This window comes from Panulirus ornatus, chromosome 62, assembly GCF_036320965.1.
Source record: "Panulirus ornatus isolate Po-2019 chromosome 62, ASM3632096v1, whole genome shotgun sequence".
Lineage (NCBI taxonomy): Eukaryota > Metazoa > Arthropoda > Malacostraca > Decapoda > Palinuridae > Panulirus > Panulirus ornatus.
Window position 1 is genome coordinate 5,386,471 of NC_092285.1, and position 19,634 is coordinate 5,406,104.

At 38.9% G+C, this 19,634-nt stretch overlaps 1 protein-coding gene across 3 annotated transcripts in view; it reads right to left on the reverse strand.

Annotated features, from left to right (window-relative positions):
- LOC139745709 (uncharacterized) overlaps nucleotides 1–19,634 on the reverse strand; it is a 509,563-nt gene that overhangs the window by 423,037 nt on the left and 66,892 nt on the right. For 2 of the 3 annotated variants that reach the window (XM_071656153.1, XM_071656152.1), the window contains one exon: nucleotides 1,997–8,027. The exons of the other annotated variant lie outside the window; for it this stretch is intronic. In XM_071656153.1, coding sequence (XP_071512254.1) covers nucleotides 4,787–6,403 — 1,617 coding nt within the window. In that variant the 5' untranslated portion in view covers nucleotides 6,404–8,027 and the 3' untranslated portion in view covers nucleotides 1,997–4,786. Of the gene's footprint in view, nucleotides 1–1,996; nucleotides 8,028–19,634 lie in introns of those variants that run through there. 3 annotated transcript variants of the gene reach the window in all.

The following is a 19,634-nucleotide window of genomic DNA, read 5'->3' on the forward strand; positions in this document are numbered from 1 at the left end:
TCAGAAGTGGTAGAGGATGTGTGGATCAGGTGTTTGCTTTGAAGAATGTATGTGAGATATACTTAGAAAAGCAAATGGATTTGTATGTAGCATTTATGGATCTGGGGAAGGCATATGATAGAGTTGATAGAGATGCTCTGTGGAAGGTATTAAGAATATATGGTGAGGGAGGCAAGTTGTTAGAAGCACTGAAAAGAAAAGTTTTTATCTAGGATGTAAGGCATGTGTACGAGTAGAAAGAGAGGAAAGTGATTGGTTCTCAGTGAATGTCGGTTTGCAGCAAGGGTGCATGATGTCTCCATAGTTGTTTAATTTGTTTATGGATGGGGTTGTTATGGAGGTGAATGCAAGAGTTCTGGAGAGAGGGGCAAGTATGCAATCTGTTGTGGATGAGAGAGCTTGGGAAGTGAGTCAGTTGTTGTTCGCTGATGATACAGCGCTGGTGACTGATTTAGGTGAGAAACTGCAGAAGCTGGTGACTGAGTTTGGTAAAGTGTGTGAAAGAAGAAAACTGAGAGCAAATGTGAATAAGAGCAAGGTTATTAGGTACAGTAGGGTTAAGGGACAAGTCATTTGGGAGGTAAGTCTTAATGGAGAAAAACTGGTGGAAATGAAGTGTTTTAGATTTCTGGGAGTGGATCTGGCAGCGGATGGAACTATAGATGCATAAGCAAGTCAAAGAGTGGGGGAGGGGGCGAAAGTCCTGTGAGCATTGAAGAATGTGTGGAAGGCAAGAACATTATCTTGGAAAGCAAAAATGGGTATGTTTGAAGGAATAATAGTTCGAACAATGTTATATGGTTGCGAGGCATGGGCTATAGATAGGGTTGTGCAGAGGAGGGTGGATGTGTTGGAAATTAGATGTTTGTCGTGTGAGGTGGTTTGATCGAGTAAGTAATGAAAGGGTAAGAGAGATGTGTGGTAATAAAAAGAGTGTTATTGAGAGAGCAGAAGAGAGTGTATTGAAATGGTTTGGTCACATGGAAAGAATGAGTGAGGAAAGATTGACAAAGAGGATATATGTGTCAGAGGTGGAGGGAATGAGGAGAAGTGGGAGACCAAATTGGAGGTGGAACAATGGAGTGAAAAAGATTTTGAACAATTGGAGTGCAAGGAATAGAGTGAATTAGAATGATGTGGTATACTGTAGTCAATGTGCTGTCAATGGATTGAACCAGGGCATCTGAAGTGTCTGGGGTAAACCATGGGAAGTTTTGTGGGGCCTGGATGTGGAAAGAAAGCTGTGGTTTCAGTGCATTATACATGACAGCTAGAGACTGAGTGTGAACGAATGTAGCCTTTGTTGTCTTTTCCTAGCACTACCTTGCATGCGTGCGGAGGGAGGGGGGTGTCATTTAATGTGTGGCAGGGTGGGAACATGAATGAATAAAGACATCAAGTATGAATTATGTATATGTCTGTGTATGTTTGTTTATGGATGGGGTTGTTAGGGAGGTAAATGCGAGAGTTTTGGAAAGAGGGGCAAGTATGAAGTCTGTTGGGGATGAGAGAGCTTGGGAAGTGAGTCAGTTGTTGTTCGCTGATGATACAGTGCTGGTGGCTGATTCATGTGAGAAACTGCAGAAGCTGGTGACTGAGTTTGGTAAAGTGTGTGGAAGAAGAAAGTTAAGAGTAAATGTGAATAAGAGCAAGGTTATTAGGTACAGTAGGGTTGAGGGTCAAGTCAATTGGGAGGTGTGTTTGAATGGAGAAAAACTGGAGGAAGTGAAGTGTTTTAGATATCTGGGAGTGGATCTGGCAGCGGATGGAACCATGGAAGCGGAAGTGGATCATAGGGTGGGGGAGGGGGCGAAAATTCTGGGGGCCTTGAAGAATGTGTGGAAGTCGAGAACATTATCTCGGAAAGCAAAAATGGGTATGTTTGAAGGAATAGTGGTTCCAACAATGTTGTATGGTTGCGAGGCGTGGGCTATGGATAGAGTTGTGCGCAGGAGGATGGATGTGCTGGAAATGAGATGTTTGAGGACAATGTGTGGTGTGAGGTGGTTTGATCGAGTGAGTAACGTAAGGGTAAGAGAGATGTGTGGAAATAAAAAGAGCGTGGTTGAGAGAGCAGAAGAGGGTGTTTTGAAGTGGTTTGGGCACATGGAGAGGATGAGTGAGGAAAGATTGACCAAGAGGATATATGTGTCGGAGGTGGAGGGAGCAAGGAGAAGAGGGAGACCAAATTGGAGGTGGAAAGATGGAGTGAAAAAGATTTTGTGTGATCGGGGCCTGAACATGCAGGAGGGTGAAAGGAGGGCAAGGAATAGAGTGAATTGGAGCGATGTGGTATACCGGGGTTGACGTGCTGTCAGTGGATTGAATCAAGGCATGTGAAGCGTCTGGGATAAACCATGGAAAGCTGTGTAGGTATGTATATTTGCGTGTGTGGACGTATGTATATACATGTGTATGGGGGGGATTGGGCCATTTCTTTCATCTGTTTCCTTGCGCTACCTTGCAAACGCGGGAGACAGCGACAAAGTATAAAAAAAAAAAAAAAATGTATATATATGTATACATTGAAACGTATAGGTATGTATATGTGTATGTGTGGACGTGTATGTATATACATGTGTATGTAGATGGGTTGGGCCGTTCTTTTGTCTGTTTCCTTGCACAACCTCGCTAACACACGAGACAGTGACAAAGTGTAACAAACAGATAAGTAAATGATATACATATATATATATTTTTCTTCTTCTTCTTTCACACCATTTGCCATTTCCCACATTAGCAAGGTAGCGTTAAGAAAAGACGACTGGGCCTTTGAGGGAATATCTTCACCTGGCCTCCTTCTCTGTTCCTTCTTTTGGAAAATTAAAAAAAAAAGAGGGGAGGATTTCCAGCCACCCGCTCCCTCCCCTTTTAGTTGCCTTCTACGACACGCAGGGAATACGCGGGAAGTATTCTTTCTCCCCTATCCCCAGGGATATATATATATATATATATATATGCAAACTTACTTTACGTTAAACTGCACTGGGGTGATAAAGCATTCCTCCTCAAGGGATACACAGTCAAATTCACTTTTTAAAGGGTAAGTTACCTTATAAACATACTTGGCTGGTGAAATCTTTACTGTTTGATGGATAAAAGTATGGTGAAGAGTTTGACAGATGTCACCATATTTATATTCATAAGTGGAGAAAAGTTTTATCTTCAGCACAGATTGACTTAAAATTTCCAGAATTCTTCATTAACAATGTTAACTATCCATAAATGATGAGAGGGAGAGAGAGACAATGATTTGTTTTGCAGGTGATGGAATCTGCACTATTGCCTATCTTCTGTCTTCCTTCCCCAGCACTACCTAACTTATCTATTGGCAACAGAGGCAATGAATGTTCCTTAGATGGTTGTTCGAAGGATATCATATGGTTACAATGGTGTTTACCATGGCAGAATATATGGTGGGGCACACCAGCATTACAGGGAAAGCCTTAACCAGTGAAGAAACCTGAATGGCTTCTCCCCTTCATTAACTTTAAAAATATGTTTTAGATAACTGTTCAAGGAGGTCTTATGGCAATATGAACATTCATCTGGTTTCTCTCCTATATGACCACTCATGCATTAGACAAAAGTACTATTTTCAAAAAAGGTTATTTGGCAGTGTGAGCATTCACATGCTCTCCTCTTCAGTGTGAAAGGTCATATGATCTACTAAAATACTACTGCATAGTGTCTTTAGGCACTGTGAACATTCTTGTGGGTTTTCTTCTGTATGATTAATCATGTGCTATACTGAATTACTCATCTTAGAAAAGGTCTTTTAACACTAAACATTGATATGACTTGTCTACTGTACAAATAGTCATCTCTTTTGCTAACTTGCTCCTACTTGGGAAGATCTTTTGACAATACAAACCTCTTTGTGGGTTCTCTCCTGTATGAGTAGTAATTTGATGAATTAGGTGACTGCTTAGGGAAAAGATCTTTTAGCAATGTGAATATCTAAAAAGCTTCATTCCTGTATGAAAATCATATGCTACACTAAAGTATTCCTGAGTGAGCTGGTCTTTGGAGACTGTGAAGGGTCATGTGGCTTCTCTCCTGTATTAGCAGTGATTCCCTCTACAAAATTACCTTTACTGGAAAACATCTTTTGGCAGTATGAACATCTATATGGTTTGTCTCCAGCATGAAAAGTCATGTGTTTCATTAAAACGCTCCAACCTAAGGAGGTCTTCTGGCAATGTAAGTTCCTCTCTTGCATGATCAGTAATGTGCTGCATTAAACTATCCTTAAGGGAAAATGGCCTTTGGCACTGGAAACATCAAAGTAGTGTCACTCCAGTAAGAATAGATTATCTACACTAAAAGATCCTTCTAGGAGAAAGCCTTTTGGCACTGTGAACATAAATGTGGCTTCTCTTCAGAATGCAGTCATGTACTTTACAAAAGCACTTCTTTGCCAAAGGGTTTGTAGGGCACCATGGACATTCATGTGACTTCTGTATGGGTAGTCATATGCTCCAATAAGTAGTCTTGTGCAAAAATTGTGAACTTTCGTGTAGTTTCTTTCCCAAACGAATAGTTAAGTACTTCATAAGGCTTCTCTCTAGTATGAACTGCACTAAAGTCTTCCTGTAAGAGGTCTTGAGGGCACTGCAAACATACATGTTCATTCTCTCTTGTATGAAATCATGTGCTTTAGTTATTTTCTCATATCTGAGAAGGTCTTCTAACATTGTGAGCATTCATTGTGCGTCTCTTTAGTTTGAAGGGTTATGCGCTGCACTAAATTACCCTTTATGAACAAGGTCTTCTAGCATTATGTTCATTCATATGACTTTTCTCCAAAATGAACAATAATATTCTCCATTAAATCACTACTTTCTGAGAAAGTCTTTATGCTCTGTGAACATTTGTGAGGCTCCTCTCTTGCATGAACAGTCATGTGCTCCACTAAAGTACCCTTCCTGGAGAAGGTCTTTTGGCATTGTGAACATTCAAATGGCTTCTTTCCTGTATGACAAATCATGTGTTCCACTAAATTACCCTTCCTGGAGAAGGTCTTTTGGCAGTGCGAACACTGAAATGGCTTCTCTCCAGTATGTACAATCATGTGCTGCGCTAAAGTAGTCCTTCGAGAGAAGGACTTTTGGCAATCTGAACATTTATGTGGCTTCTCCACTGTATGAACAGTCATGTGCTTAACTAAAATACACTTCCGGGAAAAGGTCTTAAGACACTGTGAACATTCATGAGGCTTCTCTCCACTATGAATAGTTATATGCTGCAATAAACGATGCTTTCGGGAAAAGGTCTTTTGGCACTGAGAACATCCATATGGCTTCTCACCAGTATGAACAGTCATGTGCTGCACTAAAGTTCTTTTAAGTGAGAAGGTTTTTAAGCACTGTGAACATTCATATGGTTTCTGTCCTGTATGAAGTGTCATATGGTCCATTAAAGTACTTTCACGGGAGAAATTCTTTTGGCATTGTAAACATTTATATGGCTTCTCTCCATTATGAACAATCATGTGCTGCACTAAATAACTCTTTTGCGAGAAGGTCTTTAGGCAATGTGAACATTCATATGGCTTCTCTCCCGTATGAACACTCATATGCCGAACTAAAGCCCTCTTTGTTGAGAGGGTCTTTTGGCATTGTAAACATTTTTGTAGCTTCTCCTCTGTATGACTAATCATGTGCTTCATTAAATAAAATCTCTTGAAAAAAGTCTTTTGGCAATCCAAACATTCAAATAGTTTTTCCTTTAGATGAATAGGCATGTGCCGCATTAAATTACTCTTTTTAGAGAAGGCCTTCTGGCATTGTGTACAACGATATGGTTTCTCTCCAGTATGAACATTCATGTGCTGTATCAAAGCATCTTTCTGTGAGAAGGTCTTTTGGCACTGTAAACATTCATGTGGTTTCTCTCCCGTATGAACAGTCATGTGCCGCACCAAGGTACTCTTTTGTGAGAAGCTCTTTTGACACTGTGAACATTCATATGGCTTCTCTCCAGTATGAACAGACATATGTTGCATCAAATTACCCTCCTTGGAGAAGGCCTTTTGGCAGTGAGTGCATTTATATTTTTTTTCTCCAGTATGAACAATCATATGTTGTACCAGAGCATATTTCTGTGAGAAGGTCTTTAGGCACTGTAAACATTCATGTGGCTTCTCTCCTGTATGAATAGTCATGTGCCGCACTAATGCACTCTTTTGTGAGAAGGTCTTTTGGCACTGTGAACATTCATATGGCTTCTCTCCAGTATGAACTGTCATATGCTGCACCAAATGACACTTTTGTGAAAAGGTCTTTAGGCAATGTGAACATTCATATGGCTTCTTTCCTGTATGAAAAACCATGTGCTGCACTAAACTGTGCTTCCATGAAAAAGTCTTTTGGCACTGTGAACATTCATATGGCTTTTCCATGATGCAATCTTGTAATATAACAATTCTGCATTCCAAGGCTGCAGGTCCTAACAGCCTAAGCTTAAAGTTCTTCTGGAAGAACACTAAAGATGAAGTCAATAGCCAGTCTGTGTTGTCTCTGAGTTGTGCAAATGATCCCTGAGTGATGGGATACTACTTTTAGCCAACTTACTCAAGATCACTCGAATCAGCCATAGAGAGATGAAGACCTCAAAATAAATGTAGTGGAGAGTGGAGGACCAGCTACAACCCCACCTACTCCATGGTGCCTACAGCTGAATTAGCAAGACAAACTGCACACAATTCCTGTATTGTGATTAACAAAGCACCAGTCTTGGCACTAGCTACCCAGGTAAAGCTGGTCAACTGTAGAAGATAAAACGTACATAATCTGTGTGTGGCTGAGAGTGATGGACCAATCTTGAACTAACCTACACTTGATCATCCAGGATCAACTACAGTGAATGAGCAGCTCAAAACCTGTGTGTTGGACAGTGGTGTAGCAGACTCGACCCAATCCAGCAACTTTTCTGTTTCGTGTCTGTCTTCTGCATAAGCAAGCTAAGGTCAGGTTCCCTCCATCTTCTATCTATAAGGGAAACACCACACTCTCTAACTGAAAACAAGTATCTGGGCATACCGGTCCCCATATTTCATAATCTATTTTCCTCCATATTGATTTCCTGTTACAAATACTCTCTCAAGTTAAAAATCATTACTCTCTGCAGCCATTTCTCCAAACGACTGCCTGCTTCATAATCATACAAGACAAGCCTGCCACTTATAACTGCTGTAGACCATTGTTGATAATATATAAATCATGTTTATAAAGTTGATTCCAACAACAAATTGGTTGGTTATTGGGCTTTTGGTCTAGGTTTTGGCCAATTGATGGCCAGAGTCATTCTGGCCATCAGCATCAAATTATTACCCTACCAGTCAGAAAATTCTGAACACCTGCCCATGTTCAAGATAATTCTAACATTACGTGCACCCTCACTATATAAACAGCCCTTGTTTAAAAAAAAAGAAGAAATTTCATACATACCTTACAATCACTTCAAGGATATAAAGAGGAGCATTTACATTTCAAATTTTCCAACCATAATATTCCAATTCAGTGTTCGTGCTAGGAGTTTTCACAGAAGGTAGTTTGGCACGGGCTGGTTTGTAAATAATCTATGCTCATTAACTGTAATAATCTGATTCTTTCATGTATAATCTGCAAAATATGATTTGGTATCATAATTCTAATGTACATACAAACAATGTGAGTCTATCTGCTTACACTCCTTACAAAAAGATGAAAGATTTTTCTCACTCCTCCCATCTGTACAGTACTCTCATTATGCTGCTGTCCCTTTACTAATGTTATAATTACTGCTCCTTTTGCCCTTTATGTTACATTTCAAATGCCATTAATGCTCTCCAGCTGGTACTGTTCTTATCGTTGAATCTTGTTTCTATTGATGCTGATTATTTTTTGGTGTTAGTCTGTATGCTTGCTGCATGCTTTTGTAAGGCTATCCAAACTGCGACAATTGCTACATTTCATTCTTGTGACAGCTATACAATCAGTAAAGCATGGATGCACAGATCACGTCCTTATGTTGAATACCAGGAGCTGCCAATTGTAGGAGATAAAAAAATTTTAGCATTATAATTATACTGAGGGTAATACATATTAGATCCTAGGTATCAGAGACCAACAAAAGGTGCAGATAAGATGTTTACATAAAGTGCTGAAGATAAACTTTATCTGCTTACATAAAGTGCTGAAGATAAACTTTATCTGCTTACATAAAGTGCTGAAGATAAACTAAGAGAAAGTCATCAATAAAGTGTAATTGATATACATTCTTTAAATATTCAACATAAAATTAACATTTTATAGGGATGATGCCCTTAACTGCATATACTGTTAAAGCAAGAAGATAACATCCCTAACATCAAGCAATGACCATAAAGATAGATTAGATCTCTTACATCAAACACCGACAATATACAGAGATACACACATCCTTTGATTTAAGTATTAATGTTATACAATTCACAAACTACACTTTTAGAATTATCAAAGAACAAATACACAAATAAGACTTTTAATATCATGTTGATTATGCAGGTAATCCACAGGAAAACGAAATATGATATGGTCTCAAGTGCATTTTTGTGTAATGATCACATAATAGGGCAGATACAAGAATGAGATATAGAACAGTCACTTGATCTACGAAGAAGAGACGTAGCTAAGATGCCATTGGTAAAAAACCATCATGGGATGGTGGTGTTTGGGATGGTGTGTTTGGGTCTGACAACATGCATGTCATTAAATCTTATTGTGTGGACAAGAAAGGGAACTGTTTACAAATTTTGTTGAAAATAAAGCTATCCAATTTGTATAGACCTTCACTAATATTAATGTTACAATTCTCTGTGTGTTTAATAACATAATATTCAATGAAATTTCTCATGTTAAAGGAGTTGAAGTTAATAACTGAATTGGCATTACTGCAGTCAATACAATGATCATAATTTTTAGAATGATTAAACAAAGCATTTGATTTTTGTCCTGTTCTTATACTACATTCATGTTGCTTAAGTCTGACATAAAGATCCTTACCAATCTGCCAAACATAAAACATTAAAATTTTACAGGGTGTTCTATAAACAAAGCCAGCACAACTTTCTAGTGAGTTCCTGATTAAGATATTCTTTATAGTATTGTTACTACTGGAGGCTACATTTACATTAAAGGATTTCTGCAACCTGGGAAGTAATGTAAAAATATCACTAAAAGGGAGAACTAAAATATTCTTGGCATTAAGGAAAAATTTGGGTTTAACTCTATGAAATAATTTCTTTACCAACTTAAGGGATTTATCAATGAAAGATTGAGGATACTTTAACTTGGATCCAATAGAATATATCTCAAACTCATCATCAATAAATTCTGGACAGCATATAAGTAATGCCCTATGGAATATACAATTGAATTATTATAATTTTACTCTGTCATGTTGAGCTGAGCAATAATGGATATATGAACAATCACTGGTAGGTTTTCTGTATATGCTAAACTTAGACTTGTTTCTATCCTTATGGACCATGCAATCCAAAAATGGTAACATGCAATTATTTTCCACCTCCAGAGTAATGTTGATAGAAGGTATTAAATTGTTTAAGTAAAGGGAGATATGTTTGCAAATTTTTGTTTGCTGGCCAAACACAAAGAACATTATCCACATATCTAAACCAAATTGCATTAGAGGGTAAGATATCCCTTAGTAATTTTGCTTCAAAGAATTCTATGTAAAGGTTGATTAATACTGCTGAAAGAGGGTTACCTGTATCACATTTCTGAGCATAATATTTTCCATTAAACTGAAATACACACTCTTTTATACATAATTCTATCAATCAAATAAACACAGAATTTGAAACAGGTAAATCAATATCATCTAAGTCATCAATCAAATATTCTAAGAGGTCATCAACTGGAACTTTTGCGAACAAAGATGAAACATAAAAACTAACCAGTTTGAAATCAAAATCAACATGGATATCATTAAGCTTATTAACTAAATCTACATTGTTAAAGATATTAAAATCTGATATCTTACCCACTAACGGGCTTAATAAAGAAACTAAGCATCTTGATAATTTATATATGATGGAGACCGCTATACTCGCTATGGGTCTTCTGGAAAATTTGGCTTACTGATAATGAGTTTGAGAAGATGTATTCTATTAGATCCAAGATAAAGTATCCTAGATCTTTCATTGATAAATTCCTTAAGTTGGCAAAGAAATAATTTTACAGAGTTAAACTCAAACATCCCCTTGATACCAAGAATCTTTTAGTTCTACCTTTTAGGGATAATTTTACATTACTTCCCAGGTTGCTGAAATCTTTTAATGTAAATGTGACCTTCAACAATAAATATACTATAAAGAACATCTTCATCAGGAACAGACTGGTAAGGATCTTTATGTCAGACTCAAACAAAAAAAATATAGTATAAGAACATGGCAAGAAACAAATGCTTTGTTTAATCATGTTAAAAATTATGATAATTGTATTGACTGGAGTAATGGCAGTTTAGTTATTAACTCCAACCCCTTTAAGATGAGAAATATCATTCCAACTTCCATCATCAAATACACAAAGAATTGTAACATTAATATTACCAGATGGTGGTGGTTGAGTTGGAGTTGTTCGAGTTAGTGCTGTTCGGGTCTGGCATCATGCGTGTTATAAAATTCTTATTATGTGGACTAGAAAGGAAACCATTTTCAAATTTTGCCAACGACAAATTGGATAGCTTTATTGTAGAAAAATTTGTAAACAGTTATCTTAATTATTCATATAATAAGATTTTATGATAAGCATGTTGCTAGACCTGAACACCAAAATCCAATGACACTTGTATCTTCAATTTCTAAAAGAGAAAACAGGAATCAAGGGGGAGTGCTCATCCTCCTCAAAGGCTCAGATTGGGGTGTCTGAATGTGTGTGGATGTAACCAAGATGAGAAAAAAAGGAAAAATAGGTAGTTTCTTTGAGGAAAGAAACTGGGATAGTCTGGCTAGAAGTGAAATGAAGTCTTGGGAGTAAAGTCTGAAGTTGGTGAGAGGACAAGAGCTAAGGAAGGAGAAGCACTACTCCTGAAGCAAGAGTCGTGGGAGTGTGTGATAGAGTGTAAGGAAGTGAATTCTAGATTGCTGTGGGTAAAACAGAAAGTGGACGGAGAGATGTGCAATTATATCTAGTCACGAGAAGAAAGATCTTGAGAGGGTAGTGTTTTGGGAACAACTGGTTGTGTGTGTGTGTGTGTGTGTGTGTGTGTGTGTGTGTGTGTGTGTGTGTGTGTCAGCAGTTTTGGTGCAAGAGACCGGGTAATAGTGATGGATGATTTAAATGTGAAGGTGAGTAATGTGGCAGTTGAGGGTATAATTGATGTACATGGGGTATTCAATGTTGCGAATGAAAATGGTAAAGAGCTTGTGGATTTGAGCGCTGAAAAAAGACTGGTGATTGGGAATACCTGGCTCAAAAAGAAATATATATACAAGTACACATACGTGAGTAGGAAAGATGGTAAAAGGGCATTATTAGATTAAGTGTTAACTGACAGGCATGCAAAAGAGAAATTTTTGGACGTTAATGTGCTGAGAGGCATTTGGACAATAATTGCAAGGAAGGAGTGCAAATGATCAGGAGATGTACAAGAGAGTACAGCAGAAGGTCAAGAGGAAGGTGCAAGGGATGAAAAAGAGGGCAAATGAGAGTTGGAGTGAGAGAATATCATTAAACTAAAGGGAGAATAAAAAGGTATTTTTGTAGGAGGTAAATAACATGTGTGAGACAAGAGAACAAATGGAAACATCAGTGAAGGGGGCAATGGGGAAGTGATAACTGGAAGTTATGAAGTGAGGAGGAGATGAAGTGAGTATTTTGAAGGTTTATTGAATGTTTGATGATAGAGTGGCAGATGTAAGGTGTTTTGGTTGCAGTGGTGTGTGAAGTGAGAGGGTCAGGGAGAGTGGTTCTGTGAAGAGGGAAGGCGGCAATTTTGGATGATATTGCAGTTGAATATATTACGAATGGGGGTGACTGATTGGTTAGTAAGGATATTCAAAGTATGTATGGATAATGATAAAATGCCTGAGGATTGGCAGAATGCCTGTATAGTGCCACTTACAAAGGCAAATGGGATAAAGCTGTGTTCAAATTACAGATGCATAAATTTGACAAGTATTCCTGGAAAATTATATGGGAGGGTATTGATTGAGAGTGTAAAGGAATGTACTCAGCATCAGGGTGGAAAGGAGCATTGTGGTTTCAGGATGTGTGGATCAGGTGTTTGCTTTGAAGAATGTGCGTGAAAAATACTTATAAAAACAGATGGATTTGTTTGTAGAATTTATGGATCTGGAGAAGGTATATGATAAGAGTTGATAGAGATGCTTTGTTAGGTCTTAAGAGTATATGGTTTGGGAGGAAAGCTGCTAGAAGCAGTGAAAAGCTTTTATCTAGGGTGTAAGGCATGTGTGCAAATAGGAAGAGAGGAGAGTGACTGGTTCACAGTGAAGGTTGGTCTGCAGCAGGGATGTGTGTTGTCCCTATGTATGTTTGATTTGTTTTTTGATGGGGTGGTTTGGGAGGTAAAGGCTAGTCTTGGAGAAAGGGGCGAGTATGCAGTCTATTGAGGATGTGAGGGCTTGGGAAGTAAGTCAGTTGTTCACTGATGATACAACACTGGTGGCTGATTCAAGTGAGAAACTGAAGAAGTTGGTGAATGGTTTGGAAAAGTGTGTGAAAGGAGTAAATGTGAATAAGAGCAAGGTTCTTAGGTTTAGTAGGGTTGAGGGACAAGTTATTTGGGATGTAAGTTTGAATGGAGAAAAATTGGAGGAAGTGAAGTGTTTAAGATACCAGGGATTGTACTTAGCAGTGAATGTAACCACGGAAGAGGAAGTGAGTCACAGGGTGGGGAAGGGAGTAAAGGTTCTGGGAGTGATGAAGAATGTGTGGAAAGAGAGAACATTATCTCGGAGAGCAAAATTGGCATGTCTGAAGGAATAGTAGTTCCAACAATATTCTATGGTTTGAGTGATGGGATGCACAAAGAAGGGTGAATGTGTTGGAAATGAGATGTTTGAGGACAATATTTGGTGTGAAGTGATTTGATTAAGTAATGAAAGGGGAAAAAAAGATGGATGGTAATAAAAAGACAGTGGTTGAGAGAGCAGAAGAGGGTATGTTGAAATGGTTTGGACATATGGAGAGAATGAGTGAGGAAAGGCTGACAAAGTGGATTTATGTGTTAGAGGTGGAAGGAAAAAGGAGAAGCAGGAGACTAAATTGGAGGTGGAAGGATGGAGTGAAAAAGATATTGAGTGATCAGGGTCTGAGCATACTTGAGGGTGAGAGGAGTGCAAAGAATAGAGTGATATGGAACAATGTGGTACATTGGGGTCAACATGCTGTCAATGAACTGAACCAGGGCGTGTGAAAAGTCTTGGGTAAACCATGGAAAGGTCTCTGGGGGCTGGATGTGAATAGGGAGCTGTGGTTACAGTGCATTCCATATGGCAGCTAGAGAGTGAGTGTGAGCGAATGTGGCCTTTTTTTTGTCTGCTTACCTGACGCTACCTTGCTGAAGCAGTGGGTAGAGATGCCATTCCCTATGAGAAATGGTGATGCTGGGAATGGATTGAAGGTAAGCAAGTATGAGTATGTACATGTGTATATATGTATATGTCTGTGTATATATATGTGTATATGTTGATATGTATGTGTATGTGCATGCATATGGGTGTTTATGTATATATGTGTATATTGGAAAGGATCACAATTGACCAAGTGATCAATTACATTCCTATGCATCCATGGGAAATGAAAGACAGTAAGTTCCAAAGTGCACTTTCGTGTAATAATCACATCATTAGGGGAGATACAAGAAATATAAGTCAGTTGATATACAATGAAGAGATAGTTAAAACGCCATTTACTAAACAAGTGACTACCCGAATACAGGTCAGGTGCGTTTGAGTCTGACAACAAGCGTATCTTGAACTTGTTATGTGGACAAAAGGAGAACTGCTTATAAATCTTATCAATAATTAAGCTATCGACTTTGTATAGACTTTTACTAATATTAATGTTACAATTCTTTGTGTGTTCAGTAATATAAGATTCAATGATATTTCTCATGGTGCAAGAGTTAGAGTTAATAACTGAGATGGCATTACTCCACTTAATACAATGATCATAGTTTTTAACATGATTAAACAAGGCACTTGAGTCATGTCCTGTTCATATACTATATTCATGTTGCTTAAGCCTAACTGAAAGATTCTTACCAGTCTGCCCAACATCAAATTTATCACAATTCCTGCATGGCACTCTATAGATGCATCCTGCAGAACTTTCTGGTGAGTTCCTGATTAAGATATTCTTTATAGTATTGTTGTTGCTGAAGGCATCATTTACATTAAAGAATTTAAGCAACATGGAAATTGAAGTAAAATTATCAAAAGGGAGAACTAAAAGGTTCTTGGTGTCAAAGGGAGATTTGGGTTCATCTCTATAAAATGACTTCTTTGCCAACTTTAGGGATTCATCAATGAAAGATCTAGGATACTTTAACTTGGCTCCAATAGGTTATATCTTCTGAAACTCATCATCAATAAACTGGAACGATGAGAATCTAACTCTGTCATGTTGAGCTGAGTAATAATGGATATATGAGCATACATTGGTAGGTTTTCTGTATATACTAAACTTAAACTTGTTTCCATCCCAATTGATCATGCAATCTAAAAATGGTGACATACCATTAATTTCATTTTCTACTGCAAATTTGATGGAAGGTACTACATTGTGAAGTAAATGGAGAAATGTTTGTAAATTTTCATTTGTTGGCCAAAAACAAAGAACATCATCTACATACACCAAATTGCATTAGAAGGTTAGATATCCTTTAGTGACTTTGTTTCCAAGAATTTTATAAAGATTACTTAATACAGGTGAGAGAGTTACCCATTGCCAAATTCTTGGGCATAATATTCTCCATTAAACTGAAATACAATCTTTTATACTCAATTTTATCAATTCAATAGAAATAGACTTTGAAACAGGAAAATGAATATCATCCAATACATCAAATAAATATAATAAGAGCTCACCAACTGGAACTTTTGTGAACAGAGATGAAACCTCAAAGCTAATCAGTATGAAATCAAAATTAAAATTGGTTTCATGCTTGTTAACTAAATCTTCATTGTTCATGATATTAAAATTTGATATCCTACCCACTAATGGGCATAATAAAGAAACTAACCACTTTGACGATTCATATGTGATGGAGCCCACTGAACTCACTATAGGTCTTGCTGGAAATTTTAGTTTAGATGTTTTGATAAGTCTATAAATATATGGCAATAAAGGGGACAAAGATGACAGACTTTTGATCAGAGAAGTATGACCTTTCAACAACAACTTCAGCTCTTCATTGAAATGAGAACTAACTGCTTCTAGGGGATTATTACTGAGTTTAAAGTAGTTGTGTTATCCTTTAAGATTTTTCATTTTAGATAGATAATCACTTTTGTCCAAAATTATGTCGTGTTATCCTTTAAGATTTTTCATTTTAGATAGATAATCACTTTTGTCCAAAATCACAAATGTGTTAACCTTATGTGTTTTAATAATATATATATATCAATTTACTTATTATACTTAATTACTGTTTCCTGCGTTGGTGAGGTAGGGCAATGAAACAGACAAAGAATGGCCCAACCACTCATACACACACACACACACACACACACACACACACACTGAGTTTGGTAAAGTGTGTGAAAGAAGAAAGTTAAGAGTAAATGTGAATAAGAGCAAGGTTATTAGGTACAGTAGGGTTGAGGGTCAAGTCAATTGGGAGGTAAGTTTGAATGGAGAAAAACTGGAGGAAGTAAAGTGTTTTAGATATCTGGGAGTGGATCTGGCAGCAGATGGAACCATGGAAGCGGAAGTGAATCAAGGGGTGGGGGAGGGGGCGAAAATCCTGGGAGCCTTGAAGAATGTGTGGAAGTTCGAGAACATTATCTCGGAAAGCAAAAATGGGTATGTTTGAAGAATGGTGGTTCCAACAATGTTGTATGGTTGCGAGGCGTGGGCTATGGATAGAGTTGTGCGCAGGAGGGTGGATGTGCTGGAAATGAGATGTTTGAGGACAATGTGTGGTGTGAGGTGGTTTGATCGAGTAAGTAATGTAAGGGTATGAGAGATGTGTGGAAATAAAAAGAGCGTGGTTGAGAGAGCAGAAGAGGGTGTTTTGAAATGGTTTGGGCACATGGAGAGAATGAGTGAGGAAAGACCAAGAGGATATATGTGTCGGAGGTGGAGGGAACGAGGAGAAGTGGGAGACCAAATTGGAGGTGGAAAGATGGAGTGAAAAAGATTTTCAGTGATCGGGGCCTGAACATGCAGGAGGGTGAAAGGCGGGCAAGGAATAGACTGAATTGGATCGATGTGGTATACCGGGGTTGATGAGCTGTCAGTGGATTGAATCAGGGCATGTGAAGCGTCTGGGGTAAACCATGGAAAGTTGTGTGGGGTCTGGATGTGGAAAGGGAGCTGTGGTTTCCAGCATTATTGCATGACAGCTAGAGACTGAGTGTGAACGAATGGGGCCTTTGTTGTCTTTTCCTAGCGCTACCTCGCACACATGAGGGGGGAGGGGGATGGTATTCCATGTGTGGCGAGGTGGCGATGGGAATGAATAAAGGCAGACAGTGTGAATTGTGTGCATGGGTATATATGTATGTGTCTGTGTGTGTATATATATGTGTACATTGAGATGTATAGGTATGTATATTTGCGTGTGTGGACGTGTATGTATATACATGTGTATGGGGGTGGGTTGGGCCATTTCTTTCGTCTGTTTCCTTGCGCTACCTCGCAAATGCGGGAGACAGCGACAAAGCAAAATAAATAAATAAATAAATTTTTTTTTTTTTTTTTGCTTTGTCGCTGTCTCCCGTGTTTGTGAGGTAGCACAAGGAAACAGACGAAAGAAATGGCCCACCCCACCCCCATACAAATGTATATACATACACGTCCACACACGCAAATATACATACCTACACAGCTTTCAATGGTTTACCCCAGACGCTTCACATGCCCTGATTCAATCCACTGACAGCACGTCAACCCCGGTATACCACATTGATCCAATTAACTATATTCCATGCATGCCTTTCACCGTCCTGCATGTGCAGGCCACGATCACTCAAAATCTTTTTTACTCCATCTTTCCACCTCAAATTTGGTTTCCCACTTCTCCTCATTCCCTCCACGTCCGACACATATATCCTCTTGGTCAATCTTTCCTCACTCATTCTCTCCATGTGACCAAACCATTTCAAAACACCCTCTTCTGCTCTCTCAACCACACTCTTTTTATTACCACACATCTCTCTTACCCTATTATTACTTACTCGATCAAACCACCTCACACCACTTATTGTCCTCAAACATCTCATTTCCAGCACATCCACCCTCCTCTGCACAACTCTATCTATAGCCCATGCCTCGCAACCATATAACATTGTTGGAACCACTATTCCTTCAAACATACCCATTTTTGCTTTCCAAGATAATGTTCACGACTTCCACACATTTTTCAACGCTTCCAGAACTTTCGCCCCCTCCCCCACCCTATGATTCACTTCCGCTTCCATGGTTCCATCTGCTGCCAGATCCACTCCCAGATATCTAAAGCACTTCACTTCCAGTTTTTCTCCATTCAAACCTACCTCCCAATTGACTTGTCCCTCAACCCTACTGTACCTAATAACCTTGCTCTTATTCACATTTACTCTCAGCTTTCTTCTTTCACACACTTTACCAAACTCAGTCACCAGCTTCTGCAGTTTCTCACACGAATCAACCACCAGCGCTATATCATTAGCAAACAACAACTTACTCCCAAAACATTCCCAAACCACTCTCCCCCTTTACCCTTGAGCTTCGTTTCCCTCAGAGCCAAAACACCCAGGTTCCTTTCCTCAAACATACTACCTATCTCTCCTTTTTTTCATCTTAGTTATATCCCCACACATTTGGGACGTATTTAGGGAAGCAGTGATGGCTTGCGCAAAAGATGCTTGTGGCATGAGAAGTGTAGCAGGTGGGCAGATTAGAAAGGGTAGTTAGTGGTGGGATTAAGAAGTAAGATTATTAGTGAAAGAGAAGAGAGAGGCATTTGGACGATTTTTGGAGGGAAATAATGCAAATGAATGGGAGGTGTACAAAAGAAAGGGCAGGAGGTCAAGAGAAAGGTGCAAGAGGCGAAAAAGAGGGCAAATGAGAGTTGGGGTGAGAGAGTATCATTAAAATTTAGAGATAATAAAAAGATGTTTTGGAAGGAGGTAAATACAGTGCGTAAGACAAGGGAACAAATGCGAACGTCAATGAAGGGGGCTAATGGGGAGGTGATAACAAGTAGTGGTGATGTGAGAGGGAGATGGAGGGAGTATTTTGAAGGTTTCTTCAATGTGTTTGATAATAGAGTGGCAGATATAGGGTGTTTTAGTCGAAGTGGTGTGCAAAGTGAGAGGGTTAGGGAGAATGATTTGGTAAACAGAGAAGAGGTAGTAAAAGCTTTGCGGATGATGAAAGCCAGCAAGGCAGCGGGTTTGCATGGTATTTATTAAAAAAGGGGTGACTGTATTGTTGACTGGTTGGTAAGGTTATTTAATGTATGTATGTCTCATGGTGAGGTGCCTGAGGGCTGACGGAATGCTTGCATAGAACCATTGTACAAAGGCAAAGGGGATAAAGGTGAGTGCACAAATTACAGAGGTATAAGTTTGTTGAGTACTCCTGGGAAATCATATGGGAGGGTATTGATTGAGAGGGTGAAGGCATGTACAGAGCATCAGATTGGGGAAGAGCAGTGTGGTTTCAATAGTGGTAGAGGATGTGTGGATCAGGTGTTTGCTCTGAAAAATGTATAAAAATGTATGTGAGAAATACTTAGAAAAGCAAATGGATTTGTATGTAGCATTTATGAATCTGGAGAAGGCATTTGATAGAGTTGATAGAGATGCTCTGTGGAAGGTATTAAGAATATATGGTGTGGGAGGCAAGTTTTTAGAAGCAGTGAAAAGCTTTTATCGAGGATGTAAGGCATGCGTACGTGTAGGAAGAGAGGGAAGTGACTGGTTCTCAGTGAATTTTGGTTTGTGGCAGGGGTGCATGATGTCTCCATGGTTGTTTAATTTGTTTATGGATGGGGTAGTTAGGGAGGTGAATGCAAGAGTTTTGGAAAGAGGGGCAAGTATGAAGTCTGTTGTGGATGAGAGAGCTTGGGATGTGAGTCAGTTGTTGTTCGCTGATGATACAGCACTGGTGGCTCATTCGGGTGAGAAACTGCAGAAGCTGGTGACTGAGTTTGGTAAAGTGTGTGAAAGAAGTAAGCTGAGAGTAAATGTGAATAAGAGCAAGGTTATTAGGTACAGTAGGGTTGAGGGACAAGTCAAATGGGAGGTAAGTTTGAATGGAGAAAAACTGGAGGAAGTGAAGTGTTTTAGATATGTGGGAGTGGATTTGGCAGCAGATGGAACCATGGAAGTGGAAGTGAATCATAGGGTGGGGGAGGGGGCGAAAGTTCTAGGAGCGTTGAAGAATGTGTGGAAGTTGAGAACGTTATCTTGGAAA